The 20,791-nt window shown below is 27.8% G+C and overlaps 1 protein-coding gene across 1 annotated transcript in view; it reads left to right on the top strand.

The window, feature by feature from the left end:
• LOC105845905 (uncharacterized) overlaps positions 1 to 20,791 on the top strand; it is a 110,444-nt gene that overhangs the window by 32,488 nt on the left and 57,165 nt on the right. The window contains exons 3-5 of the mRNA XM_065796205.1: positions 10,459 to 10,596; positions 10,789 to 10,983; positions 18,161 to 18,445. Of these exons, the coding sequence (XP_065652277.1) occupies positions 10,459 to 10,596; positions 10,789 to 10,983; positions 18,161 to 18,445 (618 nt within the window). The remainder of the gene's footprint in view (positions 1 to 10,458; positions 10,597 to 10,788; positions 10,984 to 18,160; positions 18,446 to 20,791) is intronic.

Raw genomic sequence — 20,791 nt, 5'->3', positions numbered from 1 at the left:
GTTACTTTGGTAATATGTGGCTATAAAAAAGTGTCCATAGAACATTTTATTAGTAAATATAAGCATAGAGTAAGGCATTTTTTTTAATTTTTTGCTAGTTCTTTGGAAAAAAATGTCATCACTTTAATACGGATGCAAAATTTTTAAATATATAATCTTAGGTTTTTTTTGAAGCGTTTTAGGGTCACTTCAAGTTGGAATTTTAGAGATCACCAGACCAAGTAATTTACATACCTTTACCATATTTATTTTTTTTCGCGCCTCGGTTTTGTCTTTATAAAATATGGTTGTCCTTTACATAAGGGAAATGTGAACATTTTAAGATAAAAAATAAAATTTAACTAAACATCAATATAAAACGAAATTTATGATATATGAGTAATAAAGAATAAAATTTTTAGCAAGAAGCATATACGGAACAGGAAAGCAGAAAAATGGAATCAGAAACACAATTCAAGTAACATCAGTAAAAACATAACAATATAATATATTTATACAAAATCTTCAAGTGGTAATTCTTTCAGTAGCTCCAGCACACCATCTGCAAAGTCTCCTTTTTAGGGTGATATGGTGTTCTCAAATCACTAATTATTGGATCAGATAAACACATCAGTCTCCTTAACAAGTCTTGATTTGTTTCTTGAAGTCCTTGTTAAGCGCCTCCTCACTAAACATGCCAAATGGCAAAGCCATCCACAACTTGTCAACCATGAATAAGAATTTGGTACAGGCTCTGTGGTATGTGGTACTATGGATACTGGTTCAGATATTGTTCAGCTGTTTGGATGCAGAAGTCTCTAAACCAAGATGAATCAATAACATATCCTGATGATAATGTACACAGAATAATATGCAACATCTTAATGATGCTGACATGTAGTTGGATAGTTGGAAGTCATTCCTTTTTGTTAGATTGCAATCACAAACTGAGCAGCATTGTAATGATTTTGTTGACGTGGATAGTGCTGTGGCAACTTTCCCATCCACCATTGTAATTTCAATTTTGTGAAGAACTGTAATTTTTTTCGTAGTTTGTAATAAACAATTTTATAATTAAGCTGCAAAGGAATTGTTCTTCTTCTTTTACTACATCTAACATTTCTTTGTTATAGAAGAATCTTATTGGTCTGCAAAATAAAGTGGATGATAGATGAGGACTCGACTAAATAATCTACTTTTCACCATTACTATATCCAGATAACTGCAAAGGCACAAAGCAAGTAAGGAATAAGCTGGATTCATCTGCAATGTTTCGGTTTTTTTTTCTGTTGTTGTTTGAGTATTAAGGCTTTGGCCAGTTGATCCATCAAAGCCAACTTTGGGCCTTGGTGTCATTGTTTGAAAATCTTCTAAGGAGTTCTTCTGCCTGGCATTCTATCAAAAGTAGTGCTGTGTGATTGACCAATACATGTTGACTTCTGCAGCATAGTCAGTGACAGTCTATAAGTTATATTCTGGAAGACAAAGTTTTTTTGCTTTCCATACATTGTTATAAGCTGGATATAAATTATAGCTTTTTTCATATTATTATCTATTTATTATATCATATTATTATCTAAGATAAGTGCTAAGGTTTCATTGGGAATATTTTGAACATGTTCATAAGTTTGAATTTTTAATAAATTTCTAACTACTGTAGCATCTTTTCTTTTTCCTTATTTCCGAAGTTTGTAACTGCTAGCAAACAACAGCTTACTTGAAGAGCTTGCCAATGATTCAAGTTCTGCCATTTTCCGCTTATTAGATTTATCAGATGATTCCTCAAATGATTTACAAGGCCTGCCAATAGATAATTTAGTTGTAGTTTCTGTATTGCATAAAGAAAAAGTTCGTTGGGGAATAATAAAGTCTTAGCAAAGCCAGGCTAATTTTTTCTCCTTAAATTTATCATTGTATCGTCCACTTGCAGCCCATCGTTTACTGTATTCAAAGATAAATTTTGAAAATTGAACCTTAAATTCAGTATTTTTAAGTTGTTCACCGATAAAATTAAAACTACCAGTTTATCTTTTTTATTAGATATTGATAATTTGTTTTCTCCTATAAATAAGTGGATTTGATTTCTATTAATGCTTGACATTATAACAATAGTCTAAAGTGAAAAATAAAATAATTTATCAACATAACTCAGATAGGTTTATAAATATTCATGTTTCTTTTACTTATTAAAATGTTAACTATAATTAAATAGTCTAATTTTTGTATCAAAATATTCATTAATTCTAAACTTGTTGTATTATTTTGCCTGCTGTGTTATATTTTATATACTTTTGCAAATCTATGTAAATAAAAATAAAAGAAGCAAGTACTAGCAGCTGAATTATTTTGAAAATATGTATACAAAGGCTTCAAAATACGTGTATAATATAACAGGATATATAACAGGACTTACTACTTTTTGTATTTTTTAAACCAAAATTATACTTCAAAATTTTTTTTAATGAAGTATTTAAAATTATTATAACTTATTTGTTTGCTTACCTATTTTAATCTAACAACTCTTAAAATGCAAAAAATAGATAGTTCAACAATAAAACAGTTTTAAATGCGCAATATTTGATAAAATGTTAAATTATAACTATAGGTTTTGTAAACAAAATTTTGTTTCTATTTTTTATTATTAAAATTTCTATATTGCTGCACTTTAACCATCATATTTATCTACTCATTCATATTCTAACTGTATGTAAACTATAAGAATTGATATTTAATATAACAATAATGATTTAAAACAACTTTAACGTAAAAAATCAGACTTCACAGGCCCACTGTGTAGTGGTTTCAAATGGCTAATAACGGCCCAATATTGCTCAACATAAGTCCAACACCATCAACTATTAAAATAATATGATCAGGTGCGTACTGGTGTACCGGGATACCGGGAAAATTCAGGTAGACCCTCTTTAGAAATATAAGCCCTGCGCTCCCTACTAAAAGGTACCTATAGTTTCAGTTAAATTCAGTAATTTCATTTCATAATTTCACATTTAATTTCTAGAATATTACATTTCTTTAGTTGTACAAACTAATAAAGTAATAATTTGATTAAATTGAAAAGAGTTTAAAACTATTTTAGATTTGGTGTGGTGAACCTAGCTAATGTTATATACTTATGTATAATAAAATAATAATATTAAATAGGACTTCGAAGCTAATGCACAGAAAAGTTGTGGTAAAAGTGGCCTACTATTGAATAATGAGATATGGATACGAGTGGAAAAAGTATAACTATTAAAACTTCAATAACTATTATTACGTAGTACGTACCATTCCTTGTCGTGTTTCGTATGTACTATTATGATTTTTGTTTTTGTTTAATGTATAATAATTTATTAAACTATTATTGCTATTGGTACCTATATTTTCTATTTATTCAGCATTGATCATAGTAATTAATGATATAAAAAGATGCTCGTTGTAGAATTTAATTTAATGGAACCAAGAATGATGATTGATGAATGATGAAAAGCAATTTGTATTGTACAAATTGTATTTGCACTATATGAAATTTCTGTTATTAATGCTTTTTCAAACAGCGTAAGAAGTACCGCTCAAAATTTACTAGGTAGACTTAACCGTTATGAAACAGTATTAACAGCAATTATTTTTTTTGCAAATATTTATGTTGACTACTGCTTTATTTGATTACCTACAAACATCTGGTCTAGCTTATATTCAAACATGGAGAAAAATTAACGGAACAATAGTCTTTAAATTTTTTTTACCAGCGCAGGAACAAAAAATATTAATTGAATTTGTATCCAGTGCAATTTGCGAAGATGGTCAGACAATGTATATGAAGAACTTCGTGAAAAGAGAAGAAATACCAATCCAAAATGTTATGGAGTAAATTCAAGCACTAACCAATACATAGGAGATAGAGATGCTCCCGAAAATGTTTTTAAAATCTAAATATTCAACGTAATTATGGATGATATTATTGCTTGAATGGGAATATAATAGACTTTAAATAAAATGTAGTTTTCATTAGAACGTAGATATTTTTGAATTAGAATGTAGATTGCTTAAAATGTAGATTTTCGTGCCGTAAAAAACTTTATTGTGATCTTGAATTATTTGATCCGAGAAGGTTTGAAGAAATTGAGAAAAATGGAATTCATTCTGAATTTATTCATAGTATTTGTGAACTTTTACCTCATATTGATAATTTAGGAGAGCAATTATTATCATTTGTGAAATTCTGGCTTCAAATATCCAAAATTGATATTAGAGATAAATATGGTGTATAAAAAAAAGAAAAAAAAGAAAATGTAGCTCATGTTTGTTATGCATAACAACGTTATTTATGAATTCAATATGTATTCTTTAGAGTATAATGAATTATTTGAGGTATTCAAGTTTCTTTCAACAATTCCTCTTACTCATGTGACATGTGAATGATCATTTTTGAAACTTAGAATTATAAAAGCACGTTTAAGAAGTTATTTAATACAGGAGAATTCGGAATCATTGTTTTTGATGAACTGTGAAAGAAAATTGTTGGCAGACATTACACCGGATCAAGTCATTGACTTAATTTGTGAGAAATGTACCAAAATGTTAAGAATCTTAAAAGTTTAGTTTTTAAACATTTTATTGAAGCATTTCATCTATTTGTATATTATTTCCTCTGTATTAAACTTTTTTTTAATATCTTACTATGCAATTAAGATCGCTTAAATAAAAATAGTTATATTAATATTATTGTGTATTTATTTATTTTTATAGAGCTTAAATTAAAATACAGATTTGGTTTACTATTTAGGTTCATGTTAATTGTATAGTTTTTTCTTAGTCTAAGAAATTGGTAGATAACCTGGCTATTATTATAGGTATACATGGAACCCATTGTTATTTGTAAGTATATTGTATATAGTGAGTGGACCCTAATTATATCCAGTTTCACGGTATGGACAATGGACCCAGTACGCGCCTGAATATGATTGATAGTTTAGCTGTCAAAATTATTTTAGCAACTTTTCTCAAACTGTCATCAAGACCATTTTCTCAAATTATAGCCAAAAAGCAATTTTAAAAACAATTATTATCATAAGTTATTGTTTATAAAAATCACTTTAATAAAATATAAACCTTATAGAGTCAACTCTAAATAGAAAAAATAGACAAATTTGAGTTCTCCATTATGTACATTTTTATGTTCTTTTTTTTAATCTTATTTTTTATTTTTATTTTTAAAACTTCCTATATATAGCAGTTTAATTGTCAATTATACTATCAATTAGTTATATTAAAAAAACAACAAACAAAGGCATAACATTGCGGATTAAAACTTATTTTTTTTGTGACAAAGTAACCAATAACGAAGTAATTGTAACAAAGAAATTTGAAAACTCTTCATTAGTTCTGATATAAATACAGAATGCAGCATTGTTGATTATGATCCTGAAAATAGCCACAATTTTAATATTGATTTTCTGTATCATATAGTCCTTTATTATATAAACATAAAAAATTTTGATTTTATATAAACAATTTTATCGCTTTAATGAATCTCAATTTTCAACTTTAATGACTTTCTTGCACTAGCAAATTATCAACCTTCATATTTCAGCTCAAGAAGTGTGAGTGGTGAAACCAAGTCTTAATAGTTATCTGTAAAAAAGCATAAGCATGTATCAAATTTTATATTGCTGTAGCATTAGTGATGTGGCTATATCTCAGAAGTGTGAAATAATAGAGTATATTATTTTTTAATATTCTTTTCTTGTCTATAAAAGAATTTATAATTCAAGACATGCTTTTACAGAAACAAAAAACTATATTTATTGCTCTATTTTTAATGTGAAAAGTTTACAAAAGAAGAGGTCATGCAATTAAAATGATTTGTAAAAAGCACTTGTTTATTTTGAATGATTCAATGAGCATTTGTATTTAGGTTCAAATAAAAATAAACATAAATTCAATGAATATATGTATATATATATATATATATATATATATATATATATATATATATATATATATATATATATATATATATATATATATATATATATATATATATATATATATATATATATATATATATATATATGCTTGGATCCAGCATTTTTTGATGTTTGAGATAGCTAACTTCCTGACATGGCGCAAACTCTGAATATTTATATGCTTATATTTATGTCAAATCAGGATACTTTGCAAAAAAATGTGATGATTGAAGTCATGGAACAAAAAAACCCTAAAATTTTGGCCACAACTGCCTCAAACAAGAGAACAATAAGTTGATAAAATACTTTTTGTGCTATTTTTAAATAAATTTATATTCATCCATTATGGGTTAAAAAGGAATGATGGTTAAAATTTCATAAAGTCATAATTTTTGAATGCTAAGAAATTATTGTATGAAATTTAGAATTTATTGGTGAGTATAAATTTATTTAAGAATAGTACAAAAAATATTTTACCAACTTGTTGCTCTCTTGTTTGGGGCAGTTGTGGCCAAAGACTTAGGGTTTTCTTGTTCCCAGTCTCCAATCATCACAGGTTTTTGTAAACCATTTTTATTTAATAAAAGTATAAACATAAATTTTTGGAGTTAGTTCCATGTCAGGAAGTTGGCTATCTTAAATATCAAAAAAAGCTGGATTCGCGTCTGATATATACAAATATATATATGTATATATACATATATATATGTATATATACATATATATATATATATATATATATATATATATATACATATATATATATATATATATATATATATATATATATATATATATATATATATATACATACATACATACATACATATATATACATACATATATATATATTTATATATATATATATATATACATACATATATATATATATATATACATACATATATATATGTATACATATATATATATATACATACATACATATATATACATACATATATATACATACATACATATATATATATATATATATATATATATATATATATATATATATATATATATATATATATATACATACATATATATATATATACATACATATATATATATATATATATATATATATATATATATATATATATATATATATACATACATATATATATATATATATATATATATATATATATATATATATATATATATATATATATATATATATATATATATATATATATATATATATTAGGGCAGTCCACAATACAATGATAAAAAATAAATGTTATCAGAATGCTGCTCCACAAGGTTCCCTTCATTCCATTTGGTAATAGGAATGTTCAGGACAAGCTTTGGTTAATTTGGAACATATTTAGCAACCAAAAGAACAATTTTTATTTTAAGTTCGTGACAGGGTTCTCGCTACGTAAAAACTGATTAAAATTGTGTATGGCATGTACAATTTTATTTATGTAATATTTTATTAATTTATTGGTCTTTTTATTCATGTATTATTTTAATAATCTATTGGTCTTAAGTAAGCTGTGTATGAACTAAGACCAATAATTTTTAGGAATTAAGTACGTAGTTGCTTTTTTCAATTGACGATTATTAGACCATTGATGAATTTATAAACAGTATTAATATTTGTGTTAAATAATTTAAAGTTGTTTTAATGAATTACAGTACTTTACAAAAATTCTGTGATAATTTTTTTATATCATAGATAACAATGACGCAGCCTATGACCAGAAAGTTCACCACAAGTTTGGCTGATTGGCAAGTGTGAAGAGGAAATTCTTGGTTCTGGATTGCTGACATATGGTGCAGTCTTGAAAAATTTTATGTTCCACCACATTGAAAATGGACTAACAATTGCTAGAAGTTCAAAACTGGCTATGGATGCGACTTTAAAAATTTGGGCGAATGCTAGGATTTCTACACAAGGTATTGACTCGGGAGTGCGGAAACTTTGCAAATTATACGATAAATACTGTTTGTTGAAGAAACATCGACTAATGCTGAAAAATGGTTGCTGGTTCAATGAGGAACAGTTTAAAGCTGGTCTTGAAGAACTGTTTGATATCTCCTGCAAGGATGCCATGCAACTCATGACCAATGAAGAGGACAAGCAGTTCTTGCAAATGCAATGAGAAGATCCCTCAAGTGCCAGCATGGCTGGAATTTTTTTTTTTTGTAATTCACCTCCCCAAGGCCGAGAAGGCTACTACAGATGAGGAGGCTACTTGTGGCTATAACCCTCTCTCAACTCTATAACTCCGAAACACGAACCTTGCTTCTGCGCGGAGAAACAAGTTGAGCGCGGTACTACCAGGGACATGGTGGGAATTGACCAGTCATTAGCTGACAAAGAGTCCCGTAAAAGAAGCAGAATTTCACTAGAAGCAGCTAGATTAGAGAAAGTTCTATCACTGCAGACTGCAGTCCCATCTACATCTCTTGTTCAACTTGATTCAGACAGCTCCTCCTTGTCTTCTTCTGATTCTGATGATAATTTGTTCATCAACATCAACCAATTCTAAACCAGATTCAATAAAGTTAAAGAAATCCATCATCACGATTGAAGTGGCATCTGCACTTGACCAAGTCAACCTTCCTGATCGAGGTGCCATGTTTGTTGTTGGGGCAGTAGCACAAGCGCTTGGTGTGGAGTTAGATGATGTGGCTTAGTCTCGTAGTACCATTAAACGTGCTCATATGGCCACACGGAAGGCAGTAGCAACTGCACAACAGGCATCATTCTCAGCCAACACGGATTATCCGTTACTACCTCATTGGGATGGAAAATTGCTTCCAGACATTACCGACAACAGCAAAGAACTTGTAGATCAAATAGCCATTCTTGTTTCAGGGAAAGAAAAGGAGCAGCTGCTTGGTGTCCCAAAGATTGGACGTAACACAGGCAAAGAATAGTATAATGTCTGCTTATGTACATTAGAAGACTGGCAACTCAAACCATAGATTCAAGGATTAGTCTTCTATATAACGGCTTCCAACACAGGATTGAACATCGGTGCCTGCACTCTTTTTGAAAGAGCTCTGGAAAAGGAACTTGTATGGATTGCTTATTGCTATCACGTGTTTGAGGTCGTGTTCTCTGTTGTTCTTGGACCTTCCAGTGGACCTGAAATAGGCCTGTTTAAACGATTTAGTTTTCGTGCACCCGGAGCAATGCATCATGCCAGATGGATGGCTAAAGCCTTCTATTCTATCAAGATTTTTCTAGTTAAAGATCAGGTCAAAGCTTACTGCAAAAGAGATAGCCGGAATCGAGTCCATTGCACTTTTTAAATCACTGGTCTATGCCCGCTATTGGCATGAAGCTCCTCTTGCATCAAGAGCTCCTTTCAATGATATGAATCTCTTAATTCTACTACACAAGTACCCAAATATCAAAGTCAGAGAGTCTGCTATCAAGACATTTGGTCGGCACTTATGGTATTTTTTGGAGACACTTGTTGCTCTCGCTCTCTTTGATGAACGCGTTAGTGATGATACTAAAGCTTCTATGGTTGTCAACTTTTTTTCTGCCACCAAATGTAAATGCACGCAAACGTCTGGACTTCAAAGATTTCGACTATCATGCACCATTGCAGACATACATTACTAGTCGTTCTTTGAATATCTTCAATCTTCTAGCAATAAATGGAAAGGAAGAAGCAAGAACCTTCTTGTCAAAGCATCCCACTAACTGGGCTTCTGACACAACCTTCCAATCAATGCTGGCTAGTGTAAAAGTTCTAAAGGTTGTAAATGATTGTGCAGAAAGAGGGGTTGCACTCATTCAATCTTTTAATTCTTCCTTAACAAAAGATGAAACTCAGAAACAGTATCTGTTGCAACTAGTGTCCAGCCATCGAAAAAACGAAAAAATGAAAAAACGAAAGCAGCTCATGTTTCACTAAGAACACTTCTAGACTTTTAAGAAACTATTGTTTAATATTGTTTCATGATTATATTATCAAGCTAAAGCTTGTTTTTAAAGTTTGTTTAGTCTTAAGAAGCATTAAAGTATAATAGAACAACAATTTACATAATCAGAAATCAATAAGTAAAAATTCGTGAATTTTTGATATAGAAGCCAAAAAGTCTTATAAAGTTGCTACCTCTAAATATTACTTAATTTTATTCAAATTTTGGAATTAAATCAGTATTAGCATATGGAATAAGGATAGCCTTGTGGAGAATTACATTTTTAAACTTTATATTTTTTGACCGTTCTAATATATACATATATATGTATAATATATATATATATATATATATATATATATATATATATATATATATATATATATATATATATATATATATATACATGTATATATATATATATATATAGATATACATATATATATATATATATACATATATATATATATACATATATATATGTATATATATATATATATATATATATATATATATATATATGTATATATATATATATATATATATATATATATATATATATATATATATATATATATATATATATATATATATATATATATGTATATATATATAGTAGCAGGAATAGAAAGGACTTGCCAAGACCATTACAATAATGGTTTTAATACAACTGGAATTTATCAAATAAGTCCAAATGGTTCAGTATTTGAGACTGTATGTGAGATGGACAAAGTTGAACAACAAAATCCGAGAGGTAATTTTACTTGCAGATCTTGAATTTAATGCATATTTATATTTACTTATATACAATATTTATAGATTATATATAATGTAATTTTTCTTCACTTAACATTATCATTGTAATATTAGGTGGTTATAATAAATATATAATGATGGTATTTATTTGTTATATATAAAATAAATCATATAAAAAATATTTTAATAGTGACAAACCCAATATGCTATTCATTGAAACGCAAATCACAACTATTATTTAACGATTCAGTATCATATTGTGTTGTAACATGTGCAAATCGCTCTGGAATTGATACTATGTTTTTTTCTCCTGATACTGGTTGCTTCTGTGGACACAAACTTAGTCCTTCACTGTCTCATTCTCAATGGGATTATTGCACTATTGGTGAGTTATTTTTATTATTTTTTAGTATAAATTTCACTTTAGTATTTTTAATGACTCATATTGCAAAATATCATTAATAAAATTACATTAATATATTCAGCCAAATAAAATTTCTACTGAAATTTGTTAAGTAAACTGGTGTAAGAAAAAGCTTTTTAGCTTGAAATTAATGACTAATTGCAGGAGTTTGGTGCTGTTTGGTATTAGATGATAACATAGGAATTGAGAATGTCGAAGTAGGCTCATACTAAGATAATGAATAGGCTGAGGATGGTGCTTTAAATGTTTGAGCAATTTTTAATTTTGATTGGTCTATTTTTTTCAAACCAAGTAGAAATTAACCAGTGTTTTGCCATTATTTGTATTTATATAAGTGCATCTTCAAAGCTAAAAAACTTTGCTTGTTAAATGAGACTTTCTTTTGTTAAATTTTTGAAATTTGTAGCTACAAGTTCTTCGACTAATTTCCACCAAACTTGTTCAATACAATAATATACACCTAAACTACTTAGTTTATGTAGACCGATCTACTTACCTGTAATGTGTACTTAATTCATTATTCTCTTTAATTGCTGATAGGAATACTTTGGTAAGTGAAGAGCATGAGCAGCCATTACAAAAGTTGTTTCTATTCTATCCAACCTGACTTGTTATAAGTTTTTATTAATTTAGTGTTTGTTAGTCTCCCTACATACCAGTTTTCCTATTGATGTGGTATTGATTTGTAAAATACTAATGGTTGCAGAATAGAACTGGCAGCGTTGACACGATTACAGACTGTGCACTTAATTTTTCATTGTTATCAACCAATTTACAACATTAGATTTGCAAGTTGTATGCTTTTTTTTGATCCTCTAAAAATTTAATTTAGTCAAAATTGAATTTAGTCAATGTCATTTAGTCAAAATTGAAGTCACTAAAAATTGAATTTAGTCAAAAACTACACAAAGTGTAAAAATTTGCTTCAAGAATTTGTATTTAAAGTATATTGGAATAACTCGTTATTTTACTCGAGAAGAAACTCTGAGCAACAAAATATTGCCTGATACTCTGATTATTAATTTATGACTCCAAAGTTTCATGAAACCTTGATACTGTTCTTGTCCTAGTATATTATTTAATGAAAACTAAAGACTTTGATTTGTAGATACCAAATAACCTTTAACTATTGTGATGACTGTTCTGCAAAATCCCCAGCTAAACTGATAAGTACTGAAAAAAGAACAAATTCAAATGTTGCACTTAACATGATTGTTGTACTTCAACCATAAGATTGGCTTTTGTTTTGCACACATTTATGAAGAGTTGCTTTTGTTAAGTTGTATACTTCTGAAGCTTTTCTGAGAGATTTTTATTTTTTTAATTTTGTTTTCCTACAAGTTGTAGTATTTGTGTTTTAAGAATGTAATTACAAGTGTAATATTTGTGTAATATTTGTGTAATATTTGTGTAATATTTGTGTAATAATTGTGTAATAATTGTGTAATATCAGTGTAATATTTGTGTTTTAAGAATGTAATTACAAGTCATTTTTGTTTTAAATTTTTTTAGATTTTTATTTACATTTTAATTATTTATTAACTATTAGTTAATTTAACTGCATTTTTCCAAAACTTTAAATATATAAAAAGAACCTTGATATTCATGAAACTTTTATGAAAAAATATTTTTTCACCTTTTTTATTTTAGCTTTCAATAATTGTAAAAAAAAAAAATAAAAAAAATAATTAATAACTAATTTTTTGTTAATGATCAGTATTTTATATATCAACCAATTTAAAGAAAACTTTGTTGGATAAATTTGTGATTAATTTTTCTAATTTTTAAAAAGTTGCCTTATAACGCTTTTCTAACTTTCAACTCATTCTTTCTAAAACTAATTTCTGTATAATTCAGTCTTTAAAATAGTGGTTTTTATTAACTTGTATCATATCATAGAAAAATTATATTCTCCTCAACTTTTCAAAAAATCTGAAAATTTCTGAAAAATGCCAAAATAAAGTTAACTGTATTTTCTATTCATCAACAAGTCTTACCAGGTAAGTTTTCTGGTTAGCTACTGTTGGCTACAATAAATAGCCAATTTGTGGAGATTCTATATATAGAAAATCGCCAAAAAAAATGATGATCTTTACTTTATCTTGACATAATTGATGTCCTTTAAAAGTATGTCCTTTAAAAGTAATGTCTTTGAAGTTTAAAATTAGAATTAAAAATAGCTCTCGTGTTGTATTAAGTAAAAATTCAGCGTAAAGAAGAATTGTTTGTACATATGAAACATATGTACACTAATTTAATTATCTCTAGTTCACATAACTCATAATAGTGCCATAACCATTATTAGCAAGTTTGTAGTCACAAGTACTTCTTTTTATTATGAATGGAGCATTTATTTGACATAAAAATATTGGTTTTTATCACAAATTTCAAGCAAAAGGTTTATGTTCCATTCATCATTGAATTAGCATTCATTAAATTTACCGGTTTAAAAATTTGACTGATTTTATTAAGTTAACTTTATTCCGCATATCATAGATAAGTTTCATGGTTATTGACAACATGAAAGATAAAATATATTAAAATCTTTAAAAGTGTCTTTTATAAAACAGAAATGATTTTTTTTGCCCAATATTAGAACTCTTCAGCATATTTAGAATTTAAAATCTAGAAATGAAAGCCACAAGTATAAATAAATTCAAGTTGGGTTGGACTTGTACTTAATAATTTTGCCTAAACTTTACCTAAACATTAAAAAAAAAAAACATCCAAAAGCCTCCACATTTTCAAGCTGTTGGACTGTGTAAAGGCCTATTATTTTATTATGCCTTGTATAATATATACTATATATTTTAAATTCATGTCAAACAAACTGAATTAGGACACTGATTTTATTATTTAGGAGAAAACTGAGTAACTAAGGCAAGTTTAATTACAAAAATGCTGATGTAGCTTGATTTTTTTTTTACATGTTGTCCTGATAAGTTTAAGTAGAGTTTTTAAAAAGAATTGGAAAGCTGTCTTTTCTTAAACAGAAAAAAATGTGATCAAATTTACTTTGATGTCTCACTTACAACAGGAAATATGAAAAATCAAGAGAAAAAAGGTGGTAATCTTGGGTGATTTATATATGGAAGTAGGTGTTTAATAATTTTCTTAAAGTTTTTCCACCTACTTTGAGTTTATTAAGACCCCCTCTCCTCCTTTTGTTTATTAAATTTCGCTTATTATGAACAAAGAAACTGTATCTCAAAACTAAAAAAAGAAATTTCATTTATTGTTTTTTAATTTTTATAACTTGTTTAGGTCTTAAAATTTAGAACATACAAACTCACTTTTAGCAACGAAAGCAAAAATTACCACCCACCTGTTTATTTAGACCCCCTTGTTTATTCGATCTGGATAAAAATTCCCACCCACTCTTGTATTCCCACCCCACATTCTATTAAGCAACTAAGTGTAGTTTGACAGTAATGTAACTGAAACAGTTTCAAATTGATAATTTAGTTGTTGTTGAGTTGCTATTTCTGTTTTCTTGGTAATTTTTTAAAATCTGATGCGAAATTTCAAAAACATAATAAAATTTAACCTTGGGTAAAAACATTTGGCCAGTGAGAGATGATGTCTGTTAGGTATCATTGTTGAATTGTAATAATCCAAATTTTAGTGATATCTATTGAAGTGAATGATTATATTACTATAACTAATAAATTTTAATTAGTAGTTTGAATATTTTTTGATTCTTAGTTATTTTTGCTTCTTAGGTTTCTAATATGTTTTTTAAAAGTTCTTTGCTTGTCTTCTAGTTTATTTGTTTGATAAATATGAAAATGTTTTATAAATAATAAAAAAGTTTCTTTGTTCATAACAAGTAAAAATAAACAAGGGGAGGAGCAGAGAGCCTAAATAAGCTATAATAAGAGTGGGTGGGAAAATTTTCAGAAAATTAATAAACACCCATTGCCATATATTAATCACCTAAGCATGCCATTTTTATTTCCTTGGTTTTTCATATTTCCTGTTTATAAGTAATAAATTTAAGTAAATTTGACCATGTTTTTTTTTCTATTTAAGTAAAGACCATTCTTTAATTCTTTGTAAAAACTCTTACTGAACTATTCAGAACAACATCTTAATAAAATTATAAAAAAGTCGAGCTACATCTGCATTTTTTAAATTAAACTCGCCTCAGTAAAGTTGTGCTAAAGGTTCAAATTTCATATTCTATGTTTATTTTTAATTGTTTAAGTTGTTTTATTGTAATTCTTGCTTTAAAATATGTTAGTGTACATATTTTCAGCTTTCTATTGCTCACAGAACAGAAACAAAGACCAATTTTTTAAAATGGTGGATATTTGTTGGTTTAAGGCAAAGTTAAAATAGTTATTTTATCTTATTATATTTTAATTATAGTTATTTTTTCTTATTGTATCTTTGAAATTGGTTGGAATTAAATGATAAAATTTTGGGAAAGTTCATAACTTAAAATCTTTGAGTGGTGTAAAAAGTGTTTTTATATGGAATTGACTGTAAAGTGTATTTCTCTCAAATTATTTTATTGAAAAAACATATTTAATGAATAATTAAATATATTTAAATTTTTAGTAGTATTTTAAACGAAATCAAAAATTATATACTATTTAAAAACAACCTTGAATTGTAAAACTCTTTTCAGAATATATAAGGTAATTGGTTGACAAAAGTATAGTCATTTAATTATTAAGCTTATTGGTACTCTTTTTTTTTTTTTTTTTTAATTTTTATTAAGGTGCCCCAAGAAGTCCTTACGGTCTTATCACTGAGCACCGTTACTCAATTTTGTGACCAAATGACTTTTTTCATGAAGGATTTTACTTGAAAATTCAATAATTAGTGCACTTTATACACTAAAGCTTAAAGTACTTTCACAGATTTAGTGTCTTCTTATCAAAACTGGAATATAATTTTCTAAGCTGCTTGACACCCTGTGATCACCATCCCTTTTGCTCAGTATAAGCTGTAAAGATTGTAGCAAAATCCGAGATAAACTTGACATCACACTCAGCTGCATTGCTGACAACTTTTACTGTGCAAATTTTCTCTACTGGTTTGGAAATCCAGTAGAGAGTAAAAATTTTTATCCAGTTTTTAGTCATCCAACGTGTCTGATGCATAGTCCATGGTTTAAGAAAGTGGGCGCCGCATGATAGACTTCAAGATTATCAGAACATTTTCAGCAGATTTATGATACTCATTCATTGGAAAAGTAGTTGAATCATTGCAAGATAAGATGTCTGTAAGTTTTTTGACGACTTTATGTTTTATGCTCAGCAACCATTTGCTTTCAGTACTTGAATTGGTTGATTTTTATCCAACTTTGACCATGAATTTTTAAATTTTTTAAACAGCTCATTTTCAGGGCATAAAATGTTATCAAATAACAATTTCCATACAGCACCAATAACAGTTCCAAAAATATGTTGATGACAAATTAGGTAGAGTAACTTTCTATATAGATGTGTTTCAATTAGCTTAGCAGTTCCTTTATGTATACCACAATTGGTGGCTGTTTTGTCAAATACTAGGGCTACAAATCTGTCTGACAGATCCCAGCGTTGTTTATGCCTGAGCTGTTCCTTGTGAGATAGCGAGAGAAGGAACATCTAATAGCTTCCCTTCCTTGTATTCCAGAGATAAAAGATTTGCAAGCCACTCGTATGTGTTTCTCAGCATATTTTTGAAAATTTTGCCATCCCAATGCAATGCACCATATTGGTGGGGGTTAACTTTAATTGTTTCCATGGCACTTTCTTCACTCTGTTGATTATTGAACATTCTTTTTCACCAAGTTATAGATCTTTAAATGTCAGCTTTTCAAGATATAATCATTTATTTCTCCTATTATTTGTCTCCAAGTTGTTTTCTAGCAACTCCTTTGGTCTGTTCTTCTCTTAACATTTTCAACTGCTTGTGTTTTTTTCTTAACATTTCACATGCTTGTCTTGCAAGTTTCATTTCAGATTTGGTTTTAAATATTTTATCATGTCCATCGATGCATGCTCTTCTTTCCTGTTGTTGGTCCAAATAGAAATTGATATTATCTTGTTTTTTTCAGTCTGTCATAAATCTTGATTTTTTTATTTCATCAATGGCATCTGGTGCACCAATGTCAAAAAGAGAATCCAATTGTTTAATAATGTTTGCTCTACTGTTGCCAGGGTCAGTTAATGTTCCTTTATTGTCCATCAAACTCTGCCATTTATTCCAAAGTCTCATGATATCAATCATGCAATTTTGTCTAGCTTTAGTTCTTATATGTGCTGTATTCCAAAAAACAATGACAGCAAAAACTAAGCATAAGCATTAACCTGGCTCTTCACCTTATTTTTGATATTTTCTGGATCATACCTTCGAATTAAGACAAACTGCAATTAACCAGAAATCTGTTAACTTTCTTGTCGCAAGTCTACCTAGAGTTGCTTTATAGGGATACTAGGGGTATTAGTACTACTTCTAAGGGTACTACTATTGCTTCTAATCTTATTTTTAAGAAGTTGACTTTCTTTTGGTTTATCAGACACTTTGTCTTCAGTACTTTGTTGTGATGGTGACCCATCACATTTTTTAATACTTCGAGTCAATATTTTTCCAAATTTCATCAATTCTTTTATAAAACAGTGCCAGAACTTGAGCAATACAAATGGAAACACAACTGGAGGCAACTGAAAAAAAATCAAAACCTTTTTTGAGTAATGTTTCTTTGCCTATTATAATTTTAAAAACATAAAATTAATGTTTTATTAATTTCTTATAACATATATAAAAATTATAGAATATTTAGACAAAATAATTTATAATCTAAACATTTTAAATAAACTACTTTACTTCAAAAATAATTTCATTATGTTCTTAACATGATAATAAAATATATTTAATAATTATTTAAACATAGTTAATAAAGATATTTTAATTTCTAATATTACTTAAGTGTTGTTAAAGCATACTACTAAATGTATTATAATATTGTTAGAGTAGGAATTTCTGTTCTATTACTTTATTTGTAAGCAAAGAGTATGTGTGCATGCATCGTGGAATGCTACCATGTTAGATAAATATTGAATATAAACAATGTATTTTTTTAAACATTTTATTATAAAACATGTAAATGTTGCTTTTTTAATAAAAAATTAAAAATATTTAGATTCATCATCAAAAAATTGCATGTTATCAAAAGGGGATTCTAATCAACTCATAGGCTATGATAAACGATTTGATATTGGTTACATTTCATGGCGCTCGTGTATAAGTTTTTGTGTAGATTATCAGCAAAAAAATCCGACACAAAATGGACATGTTGCAAGTTTTATAGTTGATGTTTATGGAGACTGTCAATGCTTGTATGGATTTAGTGGTCAAAGTATCTCTTATAAATTAGGTTGTTCATTTTATGAGACAATCCCACCATCAGCACTTCCACAAATTAAAGGTATATTTAAAACGTTAAAAAATGTCCAACTGTATAATATTACAGTTTAACTAGTAAAAACATGGCGGTTTTTAATTTTTTGTTTGCACTTTTGTTGTTTTGCAAATTTAAAAATAATAACCCAATGCTAGTATGAAATCAAATGCTAAAATTTATTTGTTTAAGTGTATGCAATGTTTGTCAGAACTTGTTTCTAAGTAAATAATATTGATTTAAAGTGAATGTGTAAAATAATTTTGTAGGTGATCTTAAATTGTTTTCACAAATATTCATGTAGAACTTTATAAAGTTATTACCTTTTTCTTCTGTAGAAATAACCCTGCACTTTTTTATATTTTAAATAAAATTCACAACTTTAAATGGAGTAGATCTCCATGGTAATGACCTATTTTTATTCCTAAAATAAAAAATCTCATTCTTCAATAGAGTTCTTTTCTAACTTTGAGTTAGCTGAACAACTTCACAAAGTTTTTTTTTTTTGAGTAAACGTAAAAAAAACTTAAAAATATTTGGGGACCAAATATGCTTAAAAATATAATAAACGGTCAAACTACTTGATTTTCAACTTCTGAAATTATTTGGATGTTGTATAACAACAATGTGTTCATTTTTAAATGTTGAGAACTATGTTTTTATTTACTTCATTAAAAAATATATATACATAAAATATTATAATTCAGTATATAAAGTACAAATATAGTGGTGTTTGTACATAATAAAATTGCATAAATGTTGTGAACATCTTAGCTTACCCCCGTTTTTTCTTGAAAGAAAAATATAATATTAATTATAAAATATATAAAATTAATTATAAAAATATAATAATAATTATAAGCATTATAAGGTTTTGTAAGTAAATGGAGATTTAATGTGATTTGTTTTTGTGAATCTCTTTTTATTAATGCTGAACTTAATAGTAGTGCTGTTAGTGCCCTTTTGAGTGGAACTCTTGGCAGTCATTGCAACCAAGGTAATAGCGAGAAAGAGTCTCAGCACTTTTTGTTATAAGAAAATGTAAGCAAAAGTATATGCAAATATCTAACTTACATAAACTTCAAATTATGTAATGTTAAAACATATATTAAGTTTTACAGTTTTACTTTTACTTGAAAATTGCATTGCAGGCTATATCACCTTAATTTTAATTTATAGCAATTGTTAGCCATTTTATAAAGTCTTTTGTTTATAAAATATTATTAAAACCTTAGTTGTACAATACACCTTAATGGCTGTAGTGGATAGCTCGCAGCTTTCTGAAGCGCATTGGCGTGGTTCAAATCCTTTCACTTGCATTTTTTTTTTTTTCAATTTTTTAAAATACAAAATAAAACATTTTCGAAGTTCTATAGGTATTATAAAATTGCATATATAAAGATATATACTATAACAAGCGAAAGAGAGAGCATTTTTTAAATAGCTTAATTGCCTTTTTATAAGGTCTTTTGTTTATTCAATAGTGTTAAAACATCAGAAAATTTTGTATGTAATTTTTTGTGTGTAATTAAGAACTAAAAAGTGGATATAGAAATAACTTATGCAATAGAAAAACAAAATTAAATTTAAAACCTTTTTTAAATGGTCTTTTTTTTTTTTTTTTTTTTACATCTTCGCTCCCAACAAGGCTGCAAGCAATCACTAATTAGAGTTGAAAGTTACTGGTAGAGAAAAGATAAAGATTGTAGAGCAAGATAACAATTGGCAGACAACTTAAAATATTCCAAACTATATGAATCAGGAAAGCAAGATAAAGGAAGCGAATTCCAAAGAGCTGATCTTCAAGGAAAAAAACTAGATGGATAAGAGTTTTTTGGGCACTTAGGAACAGTCATAGAAAAAGGATGAGACTTAATTAAATGACAAGTAACACGAGAATAAATTTTAGTAGATGTTAAATGTAAAAGTTAGAATCTTTATTTTGTACTTTTAAGGCCTCTTGACTCATCATCCCATTTGGCAATACTATCTGATCAAAAACCTGCCACCCATGTATCAAGATTTTGTGCATTGTTTGTGGCATGTAGTATCAGGGATAAAGTTGTATAAATAGCTGTTCTGTTTCTAAGCATTAGTCTTTTAATTTATCAGCATCAATCATAAAACCAGATGGCAAAGTACACAGCACAACATATATCCTTTTAATTAAACACACATCAACATTATTAATTGCTGCTGTTTGTTAAGCATTTCTAAAGAAACGTCTGGCAATACTGCCATTATTTGATGATCCAGAACCACCAGACCTAGGGATATCAATCACCAGCTCAACTTCATTTCTGAACCTAGATTGAATTAAATTCTTTTTAGCTTAAACTTTTTCTTTGTCTGCATCTGACCTTGATGCCCATT

Source organism: Hydra vulgaris, chromosome 04, assembly GCF_038396675.1.
Source record: "Hydra vulgaris chromosome 04, alternate assembly HydraT2T_AEP".
Lineage (NCBI taxonomy): Eukaryota > Metazoa > Cnidaria > Hydrozoa > Anthoathecata > Hydridae > Hydra > Hydra vulgaris.
The sequence above is the reverse complement of the archived record's forward strand: the minus strand, read 5'-3'. Positions and strand labels throughout refer to the sequence as shown.